This window comes from Lipotes vexillifer, unplaced genomic scaffold (assembly GCF_000442215.2).
Source record: "Lipotes vexillifer unplaced genomic scaffold, Lipotes_vexillifer_v1.1 scaffold751, whole genome shotgun sequence".
Lineage (NCBI taxonomy): Eukaryota > Metazoa > Chordata > Mammalia > Artiodactyla > Lipotidae > Lipotes > Lipotes vexillifer.
Genome location: NW_006799727.1, coordinates 635537 through 653230, shown reverse-complemented (window position 1 = coordinate 653230; position 17694 = coordinate 635537). Strand labels below are relative to the sequence as shown.

Here is a 17694-nt window from a genome sequence, read left to right as displayed (position 1 = left end):
GGCTCTGGATTCACTGCTGCTGAACCATGTGTAGAAAGAAGCACTTTGGCTGACTTCATCTGAGGGTACCGCCTCTGTTGTTACTCTTACACCTAAGTCAGCGACGTTTACTGGCAGTCTGCTCCATACCAGGCACTGGGGGAAGGAATGGTCAGTCTTGTTGACCGTGGTGGGTTCGTGGCGAAGGAGGGCCAGCGAGAGAGCCATGAGCACCTGAAGACAGGCACGGCCCCACTGAAATGCCCAGACTGCAAGGAGGCACAGGAGACCCCGTGCACACTTCAGGGCAGTAGTCTGGACACACAAACAACAGCATCGGTGTGCCACCAAGGTGTGCGTCAGGTCCACATGCAAGGGAATGAGAGGTTTAGATTCGGGTGAGGCAGGGATCAGATGAGGAAGAAACTGAGTAGAAATCTACAGGAATTCCTGGTGAAAACAGTGCTGATGAGGGAACATGCAGAACAAACAGCGATGGCCCCAAACCTTCCCCTTTCCTGAGTGAGAATAATAGGGCCAGAAGCGGCGGGAGCAGACCCGCACAGAGCACGCCGAACACCCACCCGACGTAGAGGAGTGACAGCAGGAGCCTTGCTGGAGACTCATGGAAGGACCACTGCTGTTGTCATATAAGCAGAGTGAGACAGGGTTTCCTTAGCGATGTGGAGAGGCTCTGAAGCCCAGGAAGAGGACCAGAAACTGGGGATGGGGTGGTAAGGAGACAGTAGGCTCAACCCTTTCCTCCACAGGAAGATGATCCCGGATTTACCTTCTTCTTATACTGTTTCCTTGGAACGCACCGGGTCAAGATGGATGTGAGGCGTCAGGGGTGCGGTCATTCTGAAGTTACCCCTGAGAAGTGAACCGCCCCTGGCCAGACAGGTGTGAACAGGCACGTAGGTCCTGGGGGTCGTCTTGTCCAGGACTATTTAAAACATATTCACGATCCTCTGTGTGTTCTCTCTTATTCCTGAGGGTGTCCTTGTGGGGGCTTGGAAGCTGTGTTCGTGGGAGTTAGAAGACAGTTCCTGTGCCTTGTTTCCTCTGCTGGGTGGTCCATGCCCGCCCACTAGGTCCCATCACTAATGGCTGAGCGTGTCCCTTCTGGTCTGGGAAGTCAGGCCTAGGTGGTTTGAAAGACCTCTGATGAGATGTGTTTGATGTTGTCATGCCGATACACCATGCTTCCTGACCTGTATCCTTCCAGAAAGCTAAGTAAACTGGTGCCAGATTCCAGCCTATTGTGCCCTGTGAGTATGAATGTCAGTCTGAGGGCCAGCCCACCGTGGCTGTGCAGAGTGGGCGCTGAGAAATGTGGGTGCAGGTGGAGGATTTCTGTGGGATGCCTACTTGTAACAATACCAGGGCATCTTGCAACAAGGGCTGGGAGACATTTCTTGGGTGTTGGCTGCCACTTTACCTCTTCCAATGTGCTTGATTTCTGAACTGGTAATAACCCAGAGCTATTTTTTCTTGCTTCCAAATGAATCTTAGAGCCCTCTGTAAAATCAGAATAAGCTCTGAATTAACATATCACGTTGAACACTTCAGTGTATATTATCATTCAATCCATACAAAAATCCTATCAAAAGGCTATTATTATCCCTGTCTTACAGATGAGGAAACATTCCTTTCAAAAAAAACCAAGAAATATACATATGAATTAAGATTTCAACCAGATATTTTAGAACCTGGATAATATTAATATTTATTTGCAAGAATTAGTGATAACACAGCTAAGAAAATTTTGAAAAAGAAAATAACTGGGGAGAATTTGCCTAACTACATAGTAAAATGTATTATAAAACAAAACTGTGAAAGTGAAGTGGTAGTAAAATAAATTAACAGCCATACCAAGTGAATAGAAGAGACAACTTGAAAAATAACCAGGCATATACAAAAACTTACATTGTTTTTAAAAAGTGACCAGCCAACATAGGAAAGACCGCATTGTTTGACAAATGTGTTGGGTAAACCAGCTATGTGGGAAAGAAACAAACAAGGCAAGACCCTTGCCTTATAATGTAAGCCCAAATAAACTCTGAATGGATTGAGGAATTACATGTAAAATGCAAAATGAAATAAAATTAAAATCTATAATAATATATAAATGAATATAAAATTTCTTCCTATTCATGGATGGAAGTTTCTGAAAACCCGTGGTAAAAGAAATGCACAACTGATTAGCTTAAGAATTTATGGAGGGCTTCCCTGGTGGCGCAGTGGTTGAGAGTCCGCCTGCCGATGCAGGGGACACGGGTTTGTGCCCCGGTCCGGGAAGATCCCACATCCCGCGGAGCGGCTGGACCCGTGAGCCATGGCCGCTGAGCCTGTGCGTCCGGAGCCTGTGCTCCGCAACAGGAGAGGCCACAACAGTGAGAGGCCCGCGTACAGCAAAAAAAACAAAAAGAATTTATGGAGTAAAGGGTGAGGACATCAAGATTAAAATTAAACCTATGATGGAGAGAGAGGTAGGTAGATACGAAATAAGTAAGGATGGTAAAATATTCACGGTAGAATCATGGCAGTGAGTATGTAGGTGTCCACCGTAACAAATATTTGCAACTTTTCATAATAAAATGTGGCGGCAAGAGTGAACCTATGAAACTTGGCACATGTGTTTTGTATGTTCACTAAAACATACAACAAAGAATTGTCCCAATAAAAAGTTATCAGTGACCTTTAGGACAGTGGTTTATGTTCACCTCATCTCTCCACATCACCCACCCACATCACCTACATCCTACAAAACTGCCGTTTCCCCCACTCTTTAACCTTTTCCTTTATTTTTCTTCACGGAATTTATAGACTACTGTATATTTATTTGTCTATTATTTATCTCTCCCAACTAAAATGTAAGCTCAATGGGAGTAGGGATTCTTTTTTTTTTTTTTTTTTAAAAAGCAGTCTTGTTCACTGCTTTATTCCCTGGGGCCTAGAACACTGCTTTAGCCTAGAGCAAGTCCTCAACAAATATTTACTAAATCAATACATGTCTAATTGTTCTCCATTTACTATATGAGGTATGAGGAGCTTTCCTCCTCAGTTTCCATAGATGCCTGCAGATAACTTTTTCACTTTTTTGCAGATAGCAAAAGATGAGTTGATTATTTCTCTCTGTCCTCCATTTATAAGTTCACAATCTTCCCCATTTCATTGTGGACTCTCACTTCCTGGTTCCCCAGTGGTCCCCAAATCACAGAATCACATACGTGCCTGCCTGAGTTAGAAAGATTTTTCACTGAACTACTGACTCTTAATTTTTGTGCAACACAAGGGGGATAGTAAAGCATATCATGGTGTTATCTACTCAATGGTATACTCTACAGCCATTACAAAAGTATGTTTAAGAAGAGTTTGTAATTAGAGAATGCTTATAAATTTACACAAAAACTGCAAAATATAAAGTTAATTTCTAGTATGAGCACATTATTCAGGTAAAGAAAACGAACGGGAAATAGTAGCAGTGTTCATCTCTGGGTGTTATTACTGCTGTTTTCCTCCTATGCACACTTTAAACTCTAGTGAACATTACTTTTAAGAATAGGAATGATAAAATGAACTTCATTTACAAGATCACGGACGTGCTGAGAGCACTACCCAGACTGGCGAGGACTCCAGGGAGTCTGCAGGCCCCCGTGCGTGTTTCCCCACCGTCTGAAAGGCATTTCCTTCTACCCTCTGCCTTTGCAAACCTCATCGGCGCTCTCAGCCCAGCCCACGCTATCTCTCCATCAGGAGGGCGTCCCTGATGCTCCCAAACCCAAGGGTTTGTGCCGCCTCTGTACTTCCACAGCATTCATTCCACAGTGGTAACTCAAACATTTGTCAACACTCCCTCTTATGATGAATTGTCATCTGTTTATTCCGTATCTTCCCAAAGAGTATGTAAGTCTTCTTAGGGCAAGAACTATGTGCTTCTATTTCTCTTCCTCCTAGGAGTTAAAAATCACTCAACGAATACTCAAGTGATTAATGAAATCAATCCCTCTGTTGTCTCTGGACCAGTCCTTCCCAATCCTTTACCTGAAATAAGCATCTGCCTCACCAGCAAACAGCCACATGGAACCAAGTGTTACCCAGGAAAGAGCATGAAGCAACTTTCCAGTCACTCTGCACTTGACTCCAGTCCCACCTCCCGGTAGCTCTGAATCTTTAGGTAACTGAAGCTTAGCTTCCTTGTCGGTAGGACAACACATGCTGCTACCTCATTTTCAGGGTCGTAAGGATGCAAGGCCATGACGTGGGTGACTTTGGGCACAGAGGTTGGCACACAGCGGGGCCCTTAGCCTGGCTACTCCACAGGAGTGCCCCTTCTCTGAGCCACGAGACTGGCTGCCCAGAGAGGACGGTCCCATGCGGTCACTTCCCTCTGCATGTCACTGAGCTCTTTCTTGATCCAGATCCACCTAACCTGTGCTTCCTGAGGCCACATCCACTGGGTGATTAAGAATAATGAGATGAGATTCTTTGGCTGGTACCCTTGCTGGCTTTTGCAGAGCGTGCGACTCCACTCAAAGTCTCATCCAGTAAACTCCTGGGAGTCCCCAGGGCATGTCTTCTGTGAGCTATGAATACTCCTCTTTACTCTCTCCTACAGCATCTCGTTTCGTCTTTCCCCCAGGTCCCTAACAAGGCCTCCGACCCCCACTGCCTGAGAAGTCACCCACCTGAGAAGACGAAGGGAGAAAATACCTGTTTCTCGTGAGGTTAGAGGAACCAAAGATGTGCGCGTGATCTTGTAAAGATTTGGGCTAAATTTCTTTTCTTTTCAACTTATGGCATCTCCTCCCTAAAAGTGACAGATGAAACCTAGAATTGTCCTTCCTCGCTCAATGGCTAAGGCCTCTGTGAACCCAGCTGGTCTACCTGGGCTCCTCTCCCTTCGATGCCCGCACAGTTAGATTACTGATGGGTCTACTAGACCGGTTTATCAGACGTGCCTGAACGCGTCTTAATCTCAGAGGTGGGCCCGGCTTAGGCTAAAGCTGGGATCCCATTTCACTCACCAGGGCTTTACCGGCAGACCTCTTCCCAGGCCCTCCTCCTTACTGCACTCTTCTCTGTGGCCCAGACGATGCTCTCCAAGCTGGTACTTCTCCACCCACTCCGTTATCTGTGTTAGAGTGCCCTTCCTAACAGGGCAAGACGACAGGGAGAGGAGAGGGCCTTGGGGGGTCCTGCGGACCAAGTGGCTGCATGTGACAACAAACTAAGGCCGTGTTGGGGGTCAAGAGCAGAGTGGAACACATGGAATTTCAAAGAGATTGCTGAATGGAAAGGAGCCCAGGCAGAGAACAAGAGCCAGAGTACGGAGCCAAGATGCTCATCCAAAAGGATGGGGCCCTCCCGGGAGGCCCTGGAGGACCACGGCACGTAAGGAACAGCAGATCACGCCGCAGACCAAAATAGATGGTGGATTTGTGAATGCAGAGGCTAACTCTTCTCTCCACAGCCTTTTCCAGCAGCTGTGAGGCTGACCTTTGAGGCTCCAGGTGGATGGGAGCAGTGGAGAACCGGCTGGGGCGGAAATCAGAGGTGGCAGCGAAGCAGGAGGTGGAGGGGAAGCTGAGGAAATGGCAACCATTCTGATGGCGTCTCTGAGGGGCCCTCTCCACGGTGGGAATGATCAGCCCTACGTTTTATGAAGGGATCCAAACCCTCTCCCCACCCAGGGAGTGCTTCAGAGGCAAATTAGTAATTCAGGACCATTTGGCCCTCCCCGCAACGTGTTACGCAAGGGAAGCAGGAGTGAAAAGACCCGAAGGATGATAAGAGGGAAGATGGAGAGCTGAGGATGATGGTGCCAAGGGAAGGGTCATTTTCGCCCTGCTCCTCTCCCATCACTGGACTCCGGTCTGAAGCTGCTGTAATTGCATCCTGTTAAATGACAGGTAGAGGAATAGCTCTTGTGACAAACACTAATAGATTTGGGGTAACGAGTCAAAGAACACCTGGGAAATATAGATACTGCTATTGGATATAAAAATACCTAGAGAGAAGAAAAGAAAATTGCATATGGGGAATTAAGAAGGCTTTATAAAATATGCTGACAAAAAAATTCATCATAAAGACATAAGAAGAATAAGAAAGCCAAGGAAAAAATAAATTTGATCTCTTCTTAGCATAAGAAATAATGATACTTCTTGTTATTCTATACATAACTCTGAAAGCAAGACATCAATAAACAGAAAATGTAAAATGATACAAATGGGCTAATTCAATATGTTACTGAATAATTAACATGGATAAAACAGAAAAATACAACAGAATTACTGTTTTTTTGATTTTGCACTTAGAAGACTAAATTAGCACATCACACAAAATCAATGTTTTATAATAATTACTTAAAGAGAAACACTCATTGCGAGGACAAATAAATTCTTACCTAAACCAGGGGTCGGCAAACTTTTTTGTAAAAGGCCCATGGTAGGCAGATTTCTAAGCTGCCCAATGATCACTGTCTCCTTGTATTCACAGCCTCGTGTTGCCTGGACCTAGTGACTTTCTTATAACCAATATTATTCAGCAAAGATGAGAGAATGCCACTTTCATGATTAGGTTACAAAACATTCCATCTTCCTAGCAGACTCTCTCTATTGCCTTCCCAGCTTGCATGCTTCGATGAATAAGCTGCCATGTTGGAAAGGCCCACACAGCAAGGAAGTGAGGGTGGTCTTCAGCCAACAGCCAGCAAGGAACTGAGGCTCTCAGTCCAACAACCCAGAGGAACCGAATCCTGCCAATAACCACATGCGCTTCGAAGCAGATCCTGTCCCGGTTGATCCTTGAGATACTGAAAGCCCAGCCAACACCTTGATTGCAGCCTGTGAGTGACCTTGAAGTGGAGGACTTAGCTAAGCTGTGCCCAGATTCCTGATCTACAGAAACGCTGAGATAATAAATGTATGTTGTCTTAGGCCACTAAGTTTTGAGCTCATTTGTTACTGAGCGATGGATAATGGGTAACTAATACAAGGCCAGACAATACATTCTTCAGGCTTTGGAAGCTATATGGTCTCTGGGGCAACTATTCTATGTTGCTGCTGCAGCATGAAAGCAGCCAGACATGATACGTAAACGGATGAGTATACTCTGTGTTCTAATAAAACTTAACTGATGGACTCCGAAATTTAAATTTCATCTAATTTTCACATGTCACAAAATATTGTTCACCTTCTGAATTTTTCAACCACTTAAGAACGTAAAAACCATTCTTAGCTCACAGGCTGCACAAAAACAGGCAGCAGAATGGATTTGGCCTGCAGGCCATAGTTTGCCTACCCCCTACCTAAACAACACCTACAGCTCTGTTTAAACCATTATTTTTATAACACTTAGACCTGAATTTATATAACATTATGCTTAGGATAGCACTATGAAACACATTAGTAAAGTATACTTTATTGATGGATCATGAAATACCAAATAAACATCTCTTGGCAAGTATTTTGTAAATTTCCAAGGCAGAGAAAGTGAGACAGAAACAACCCTGCCGGAGATGATGGAGGAGCTGCAATCAGAACCTCTGCGTCCTGATGCCCAGGTGAGGGTGAATCTAATTATCCTGGTTTACACAGCCCCAGGCAAGAAAAAGCTTCCTTCTTGAAGGGAAGGCAGAAAAACTGCTAGCAATACCAGTGGCTGAGGGGACACCTTCCAGTGTGGCAGTAACACATACCCTGAAAGAGGAAGCTCTACACAGAGGCAGTAAAAGCTAGTGGGAAACATACATGTACGAAAAGCACATGCTACATACGTGAAATGAAAATAAGAAACAGACTCACAGAAAAGCTAAAGAGCTATCATTCAAATCTATAATGTTGACAATTTGATGTTTGTTCAGAATGGTACCGAGGAAGGACAAATCTAGAAAACATTTCACATGAACAGTTAAGAGAACTAGAAAGGTTTACCCTAGATAAAACTATCTTCAGACACCTAAAGCAATGTCTGGAAGAAACCTCAGAACTACTCTGTTCTTTAGAGGACAGGACCACGACCAGGACCAGAACTGACGTGCAGAGGTTAGAGGAAACTAATTTCAGCTTGTTTTACGGGAGGAGAAATTCTGATAGAAGGGGCTTCCTTGAAAATACCTTACACAGCAGTGTTATCTGTTTACTGATGGCACTCAGACAGAAAGGAGAGGACCGTCAGGGACACTGATAAAGGGATTCTTACACCATGGAGAAAGTTCTCGTCTCATCCTAAATTCTTCATATTTTAAAATTTGATAACCAGACAAAACATATTTGTCCTGATTTTAGGCTACCTGTAGACAACAACAGGCAAACAGATAACTTGGATAATACATTATTCTGATGCATCTCAAATAAACTCTATAGAATGTATGCAGAGTTCAGGGGAGATCACAATAATTAAGGAATGGAAGAATTCAATGATCAGAAAAAGCCCTGGCTATTTAAGACATTTGGGGACAAGGTAATGATACATTTATCTGAATGGTGCATATTTTATAAAAAACAGACTATCAAAGATTTTACACCAGGAAAGACAATCAGAATGATTATCTTGAAAGGCAAAAAGTAATGTGGGATAATTCAGCTATTACACTGTTAGTAAATTTCAAGAAAACAAAACAAAACAAAAAACCCATGGAATCATAGGTTAACACCAAGCTTTAAGCAAAATTATTAACAATATGACAAAGTGAACAATTAGTTGATCAAAGGGAAAGAATCCTATTTAAATTCTTGAGAAATCTGCTCTAGTTTTAAGATTTTAGACAATCTGATTCAGGCTCTTTCTCTTGCTAAAACCAGAATGCCAACTAATTTATCTAAAGGCAATCAAAGCAATTTAAAGTAGAACATCTTTTGGTTCAGAATTTTCCTGCCGTTATGATCAGCAATATACTGTCTCTCCACAGGCAGACCTGTGGTGGAATGGAAAACTGTAAAAAGAAGATTGCTTGTGTATGTGGAATCAGAAAGAGGGAATTAGTCAGAGGAGCCACTATTTAATGTTGTCAGGTTAAGTCTGCCCTTTCATTTGTCACCATGACAGGTGTGACCCTGCAAGGGGACCCGAATTCTCAAAAGACTATGGGCAAGGTTTCCTACAATTCTGAGGCATTTTCAAACTGTCAAAAAGCACATTTAAAATAAGCAAAGTCATGTTTAATAATAGGCATGATTTAAATTTGATTTTAACAAGAAATATTTCTGATCACTTAGCTTCAAAATTAAATAAGCTGTAATAATGGGAAATTATTTACTTCCTAATATGTCCTGTAAAAGGTACATTCTAAAAAAATTTAGCAGTTTTATTGAAGTAAAATTGATGTATTATACAATAAACTCACCATATAAAGTGTACAACTTGATAAATTCTGACATATATATATATATACACCTGTGAAACCATCCCCACAATCAAGATAATGGACATACCCAATGCCCTCCAAAGTTCCACTGTGTCCCTTTGTCATCTTTCCTGCCCTTCCCCCAATCAACTGTCCCTCAATCAATTCCCACACTTGAGCCAGTTTATATACCCACAACCTCTTGAATAAAGGGGATGGTGGGTCACCTTGAGGAAGGACCCTGAGAATTTGTACTGTTAATCTTCCTCCCAGCCTTCCCCAGAGGGACCCACGGCCTTTTACCAGAGTAACTGTACATTGGGGAAAGGAAATCATCAGAACTTTCGGGGACTACTGGTCACTGGTTCTGAACTGACACTAATTCCAGGAGACCTAAAACATTACTGTGGCCCATCAGCCAGAGTAGGGGCTTACGGAGGTCCAGTAATTAATGGAGTTTTAGCTCAGGTCCATCTCACAGTGGATTCGGTGGGTCCCAGACCCCATCCTGTGGTTACTGTCCCAGGTCAAGAATGCATAATTGGAACAGAGATACCTGGCAGCTGGCAGAATCCCCACATTAGTTCCCTGACCTGTGGAGTGTGGGCAGTTCTGGTGGGAAAGGCCAAGTGGAAGCCATTAGAACTGCCTCTACCTAGGAAAATAGTAAATCAAAGAGCAAGACCGCATTCCTGGGGGATTGCCGAGATTAGTGCCACTAGCAAGGACTTGAAAGATGCAGGATTGGTGATTCCTACCACATCCCCATTGAACTCGCCTAACTGGTCTGTGCAGAAGATGGACGGCTCTTGAAGCATGACAGTGCATTACTGTAAATTTAACCAGGTGGTGACTCCAATTACAGCTGCCGTACCAGTTGTGGTTTCATTGCTTAAGCAAATTAATACAAGCTCTGGTACCTGGAATGCAGCCACTGATCTGGCAAACGCCTTTTTCTCCAGCCCTGTCCATAAGGCCCACCACAAACAGTTCCTTTCAGCTAGCAAGGCCAGCAATGTACCCTCACTGTCCTACCTCAGGGGTTATCCGTTCTCCAGCCCTGTGTCATTGTTCAGTTCACAAAGCTCTTGATCGCCTTTCTTCTTCATAGATAATCACGCTGGTCCATTACATTGATGACTTTATGCTGATAGGACCTGGCGAGCAAGAAGCAGCAACTACTCTAGACTTACTGGTAAGACATTTGTGTGTCAGAGGGTGGGAAGTAAATCTGACTAAAATTCAGGGGCCTCTAGTGGATTTCTAGGAGTCCAGTGGTATAGGGCAAATCAAGATATCTCTTCCAAGGTGAAGGATAAGTTGTTGCAGCTGGCGCCTCCTACCGAGGCACAATGCCCAGTGGGCCTCTGGATTTGAGAGGCAACATATTCCTCATCTGGGTGTGTTACTCCGACCCATTTACCAAGTGACCCGAAAAGCTGCTGTTGAGTGGGGTCCAGAACAAGAGAAGGTTCTGCACCAGGTCCAGACTGCTGTGCAAGCTGCTCTGCCACTTGGTTCATCTGATCCAGCAGATCAGAGGTGCTGGAAGTGACAGACAGGGATGCTGTCTGGAGACTCTGGCAGCTCCTAGAGGTGAACTGAAGCACAGGCCTGGACCTGGTGGGTTTTGGAGCAAAACCCTGCCGTCTTCTGAGGATAACGACCCCCCTTTTGAGAAACAGCTCTTTGTCTGCTACTTGGCCTTAGCAAAGACTGAACATTTAACTATGGGCCCCCAAGTTACAGGCAACCTGAGGTGTCCATTTATCTGATCCATCAAGCCGTAGAGTTGGGAGTGCACAGCAATGCTCCGTCATCGAAAGGAAGTGACATACACGAGACTGGGCTGAGCAGGCGCTGAAGGCACAAATATGTACGTGAAGAAGTGGCCTAAGTGCCCATGTCCCCGCTCCTGCCACACCGCCTTCTGTCTCCCAGCCGGCATCTACGGCCTCGTGGGGAGTCCCCTACCTTAGCTGATAGATGAAGAGGAGGCTCAGCCTTGGTTTACAGGCGGTTTTGCATGATATGCAAAGGTGCAAGCAAATCTTCCCGGTGGACAGAACTTTGAGCAGTGCACCTAGTTGTTCATTTTGCTTGGAACACGCAATTTTATACTAATTAATGGGCTGTGGCCAGTGGTCTGGCTGGATGGTCAGGGATTTGGAAGGAACATGATGGGAAAGCTGCTGACAAGGAAATCTGGTTGACAAAGATATTTGGGCACGAGGCATGTGGACAGACCTCTCTGAATGGGCAAAAATGTGAAGACATTTGTGTCCTATGTGAATGCTCACCAAAGGGTGACCTGAACAGAGGAGGATTTTAATAGTCAAATGGATAGGCTGATCTGTTTGGTGGATACCAATCCGCCCGCCTCTCTCCATTCACCCCTGTCATCACCCAGTGGGCTCATGAGCAAGGTGGCCATGGAGGCGGGGATGGAGCTTACGCATGGACTCAGCAACATGGACTTCTACTCACCAAGGATGACCTGGCTTCAGCCACCACCGAGTGCCCAATCTGCCAGCAGTGGAGACCAATACTGAGTGCCCAATATGGCACCAATTCCTAGGGTGATCAGCCAGCTACTGGTGGCAGGTTGATCACAATGGATTGTTTACATTATAGAAGGGACAGAGTTTCATTCTAATTGGAAAAGACACTTACTATGGATATGGATTGCTTTTCCTGCCTGCAATATTTCTGCCAAAACTGCCAAAATTCCTTACGCACTGTCATGGTATTCCACACTGCACCACTGTTTCTGATCAAGGAACTCACTTCACAGCAAAAGAAGTGCAGCAATGGACCATGCTCGTGGAATTCACTGGTCTTACCATGTTCCCCACCATTCTGAAGCTGGTTTGATATCACGGTGGAATGATCTTTCAAAGACTCAGTTACAGTGAAAGCTAGGGCAGCAAGTTTCTCCAGAAGGCTGAAACGCTCTAAATCAACATCCAATACATGGTGCTGTTTCTCCCATAGCCAGGATTCACGGGTCCGGAAATCAAGGGGTAGACATGGGAGTGGCACCACTTACTACTACCCGTAGTGACCCACTAGCAAAATTTTTGCTTTCTGTTTGCATGACTTTATGCTCTGCTAGCCTAAAGGTCTTAGTTCCAGGGGGAATGATGCTTCCTCCAAGACACGAAACAGTGATTCCATTGAACAGGAAATTAAGATGGCCACCCAGCCACTCTGGGTTGCTCAGGCCTCTGAATCAACAGGCAAAAGGAGTTGCGACACTGGCTGGGGTGAATGATCCTTACTATCAAGGGAAGTTGGACTACTATTCCACAATGGAAGTAAGGGAGACTGTCTGGAGTACAGGAGATGCCTTAGAGGGTCTATGAGCATGACTAGAACCTGTGACGAAGGTCAGTTGAAAACTACAACGCAATCTAGTCAGGACTATTAATGGCCCACATTCTTTGGGAATGAAGGTTTGGATCACCCCACGAGCTGAGGTACTTGTTGAAGGCAAAGGGAATACAAAGTGGGTAGTGGAAGGAGGCAGTTACAAAGACCAGCTATGACCCCGTGACCAGTTACAGAAACGAGGACTGTGACTGCCATGTGTATTTCCTCCTTACTTTGCTATGAATAAGTGTGTGTATAAATTATATATTTGTTTCCTTTCCTCCTTTATTCCTTCATCATATTAGATAAGATGTGTTGACTTTATGTCAACCATGGTATTTAAGTATTTTAAATGTATACCATAGTCTTTAAGTTATGGGATTTCAAGAAGAGCGGATCTCACTACACCACTCAAGGACTTTACGTCCTCTTCTGGGGAAGGGGTTAGTGGGTTGTTGGGATAGCTGTATCATGTTAGGTGGAATGACCACGTTATTGTCTTTATTTGGAGATCAAGTACAGTTTAAGGAGATGCAAATGGCTGCCAAGGTGACAGGGGCTGGACTTGTAATGGTTAACTTCAAGTGTCAAGTGACTGGGACACAGGCTGAGATTAACCATTATTTCTGGGTGTGTCTGTGAGGGCGTTTCTGGATGAGATTAGCATTTGAATCCCCTCCCCAATGTGGGTGGGCACCAGCCAATCCCTTGGGGGCCTGAATAGAAAGAGAAGCAGAGGAAGGGAGGGTTCAGTCCCTTACTGCCTGCCTGCGCAACCTGGGACACTGGTCCTCTCCCCTTGGACTGGGATTTGCACCAGGGGCTCCTCTGGTTCGGACGCCTTTGGACTTGGACTGGAATTGCACCACGGCTTCCCTGGGTCTCCAGCTTGCAGATGGCAGATCGTGGGACTTCTTAGCTGTCATAGTTGTGTAAGCTGATTCCTTATAATAGATCTCCTTTTATATATATGTGTGTATATATCCTATTGGTTCTGTTTCCCTGGAGAACCCTAATATAGTCAGTCACTTTATTTTTAGCCATTCCAGGGAGTATATAGTGCTATCTCATTGTTGTTTGATTTGCATTTCCCTAAAGACTAATGATGTTGTTGATCATCTTTTTATGTGCTCATTTGCCACCCACAGATCTTCTTTGGTGAATTGTCTGTTCAAATCTTTTGCCCCTTTTAAAAAATGGAGAGTTTTTTTTTTTTCCTTGAGTTTTGAGAGTTCTTTATATATTCTGGATACCAGTCCTTTATCAGACATAATTTGTAAATTTACCCCAGTCTGTGCCTTGTCTTTCCATTCTCTTAACAGTTTCTTTCGAAGAGCAGAAGTATTTAATTTGGATGAAGTTCAGTTTATCAGTTTGCTTTTACAGATTGCACTTTTTGTGTCTTATCTAAGAAATTTTTGCCTAACGCAAGGTCACAAAGATTTTCCTTCATGTTTTCTTCCAGAAATTTTATAATTTTAAGTTTTACATTTTAGGTCTATGATCCATTTAAAATTTTTCTACAGAGTGAAGTATTTATTGAAGTTCATTTTTTTCCATATGATAGCCAATGGTTCCAGACTCATTTGTTGAAAAACTATCTTTCCTCCACCAAACTGACTCTGCACCTTTGTAAAAGAAAAAAAAGTCAGTTACCTATATCTGTGTGGTTCTGTTTCTGCACTCTCTATTCTATTTCACTGATGATTTGTGTATGTTGATACAAACACCACAGTGTCTTAATTGTTGCAGCTTGTAAGTCTTCAAATCAACTTTGGTCTACTTTTTCAAAGGTGATTTGGCTATTCTATGCATTTAGACCCAGGTCCTATGCATTTAGACCCAGGGTGTCAATTTCTACTAAAAAAAAAAAAAAAAGCCTGCTGGGATTCTAATTGTGCTGAATCTATAGATCAATTTGGACAGAAATAACATCTTAGCTATACTGAGTAGTTCCGTCACACATGGCACTTACCACTACTTAACTGAATAGTATTTGAGGGGTACCTTCGGCAAAGCTCTGAACTTCACTCTCTCTCTGCAGCTTTCTCCTCTCCAACACTCTGCCCTGCAAACTCCAGCTTTCCCGGCTTTCCTGGACTGTCATTTCCATCTCAGCTCCACTTGTGTTTCCCCTCCCTGTACTGCAGCCTGGATACTCTCTCAAGGCAGTAAGCTGGGCAATCATAGGGCTCACCTCATTTATTTCCCGTCTCTCAGGGTTCACTGTGCTTCACTGCTAGATGTTCAATGTCTTCCATACTGTGGTTTCATATATTTTGCCCACTTAAAAAATTGTTTCAGGCAGGAAAGTAAATCCGGTCCCTGTTATTCCATCTTGGTAAGAAGTGGAAGTCTCAATTTTTAATTTTTAATGTCAAATCTGTTCTCAAAGTTATAAAATTCAAGTAAAAACAGGACAAAAACATAACTAGTAATTAGTACAATGTTTTATCACACTTTGTTTATTTGTTCATTAACTCATTTCATTCCAAGAACATTCATTGAGTTCTGCATGGTAAGCACTGTGCTGGCATCTAAGCATACAATGCTGAGGATGAAAGCCAGACAGGCCCCTGGCTCTCACAGAGCTTACAATCTAGTGGGACAGACAGACATTAATCAAATAATTACAAACAAAAATGTAACACTGCAATTGTGATAACTGCTATGAAGGAAAGGAACAAAACAATGCTATGATAACCTACAAGAGGGTGATTTTATGGTATTTGTTTCTATTGAGCCTATATCCATGATTTGAAAAATATCACTACTGTTTCTTTATGTTAAAGTCACAAAGAAATTCCATCATGTATACAGTGGGAAAAAAGTATCCATCAAATAAACATTAGGTTAAGACGATATGCTAAGTACTTTGGAGCACACAAAAATTATGACACTATCTACGAAAATTAAGATCTAATTGGGCATATAAAATATAAAGGAATATAAAGGTTATATATCTATATCCTATAGGAATATAATTGGAAATTTACCACTTACACATCATTTTTGTCTACCCCATTAAAAAAAGTATTTTTTCTATCAGCCCAATTGCAGAAGTTTGATCAGTTCCTTTGAGAAAACAATACTCTTATTTTATTTTGTTAGGTCTTACCTAGATATCTCAGCTTGGGAATTCTTCTCTCCATCAACAGTGAAAGGAGATGCTCCAGTTAGTAATTCATACATTAGAACACCTAAACTCCACCAGTCAACTGCCTATAAAACAACAGTAATTTCATTTTCTAGAATATTAACAAACTGTATTTTATATAAAAAGAAAAATGAACAAAATAAATCTATATATTTGACAATATTTTGACAAAAAGATTTTATACACAGCTTCCTGTGCAAGGAGTATTAAATTAGCACATGCAAAAAAGACACTGAGAGGACAAATATTCAGGTATCCTCAGAACAGAATTTAAACATAGAGAAGTCAATCAAGTGTTTCTATTGCTAAAAGTATTTCAATTATTTCCTAAACTAGTAATGGTTTTACTTAGGTTAATTAAAAAAAATTTTTTTTTAATTAAAGTATGGTTGACTTACAATGTTATGTTAATTTCTGCTATACAGCAAAGTGATTCAGATATATATATATATATATTTATATATATAATTTTTAATATTCTTTTCCATTTGGTTTATCACAGGATATTAAATATAGCTCCCTGTGCTATACAGTAGGACCTTGTTGTTTATCCATTCTATATATAACAATTTGCATCTGCTAACCCCAAACTCCCAATCCATCCCTCCCTACCACCCCCCCCAAAATTTTAAATTTTAAATAAATTTTTAAAATTTTAAGTAAGTAAAATCTTTGGACTTATGATAGGGGGAAAAATGTACCAATCAGCATTTTTATTAACTATTCAGCTCCAATACATATGAAATTTCTTAAAGCCAAAGAACGAGAATGAAAAAAAATCCCATCAAAAGATGTTATTTTTTCATAACCACCTATATCAATTCCTCTTATGGAAGCAATCACATAAATCTAGCAGTCTTCACTTTCTGGGAGGTATGGAAAGACTGAAAATAATATAAAATAAAATGTGATCTACGTTGGAAAACAATTTATAAAAGCAGTTACCTGAACTGAGAGCATAGCAAATTATACAGAATTTAAAGAACTTGATATATTGAAAATTAGTTCCTTTACAATTAGGCAAATCAAGATTTCAATAATTGTTGGATATATGAGCTTACACCAATGAGAAATTAACTGGTGCTAAAATTTTAAACTCTCTGCTTCCAAATTTCAGAGCCAAGATTTCAGAGAGATGACGTAAAGTTTGTGAGCCTAGAGTTATTTTAAAGAAAATGCATAACAATAACATATAAACTAAATCAGTAATTCAATTCTTTTATTTATACAAGCAGCTTTACTGCCAGCTGAGTCAGGACCCCTAGAACGCTGGATTTGAACCATGCTCGTAAATTAACACAGATCTATAATCAGATTCCTAGTCATGGACTGAAACCAATACCACACAAACTTGAAGAACTCCTAAGGGCTCGTAAATGCATGATTAGTCATTAGCAAGGGGACCATCGATTCTCCACTGTTAAGATATTCCTACTGGGGACTTCCCTCGTGGTCCAGTGGTGAAGAATCCGCCTTCCAATGCAGGGGACGCGGGTTCAATCCCTGGTCGGGGAACTAAGATCCCGCATGCCACAGGGCAACTAAGCCCACGTGCCACAACTACTGAGCTCGCGTGCTGCAAACTATACAGCCCATGCGCTCTGGAGCCTGCACCACAACTAGAGAGAGAAAAAAAACCCCACACGCCACAACTAGAGAGAAGCCCGTGCGCCACAGTGAAGAGCCCGCGCCGCAACAAATGATCCCACATGCCTCAACGAATATCCCGCACGCCACAACCAAGACCCGACGCAGCCAAAAAAAACGATATTCCTACTGTGTATGTGAGATTTTGAAAGGGGATGAGAAAGATGGGGAGATGAGGAGCAAAAAAATA

The 17694-nt window shown here is 42.6% G+C and overlaps 1 protein-coding gene across 1 annotated transcript in view; it reads right to left on the bottom strand.

Annotated features, from left to right (window-relative positions):
* RPS6KA5 (ribosomal protein S6 kinase A5) overlaps positions 1-17694 on the bottom strand; it is a 176452-nt gene that overhangs the window by 25871 nt on the left and 132887 nt on the right. Inside the window, exon 7 of the mRNA XM_007471884.1 lies at positions 15819-15922. Coding sequence (XP_007471946.1) covers positions 15819-15922 — 104 coding nt within the window. The remainder of the gene's footprint in view (positions 1-15818; positions 15923-17694) is intronic.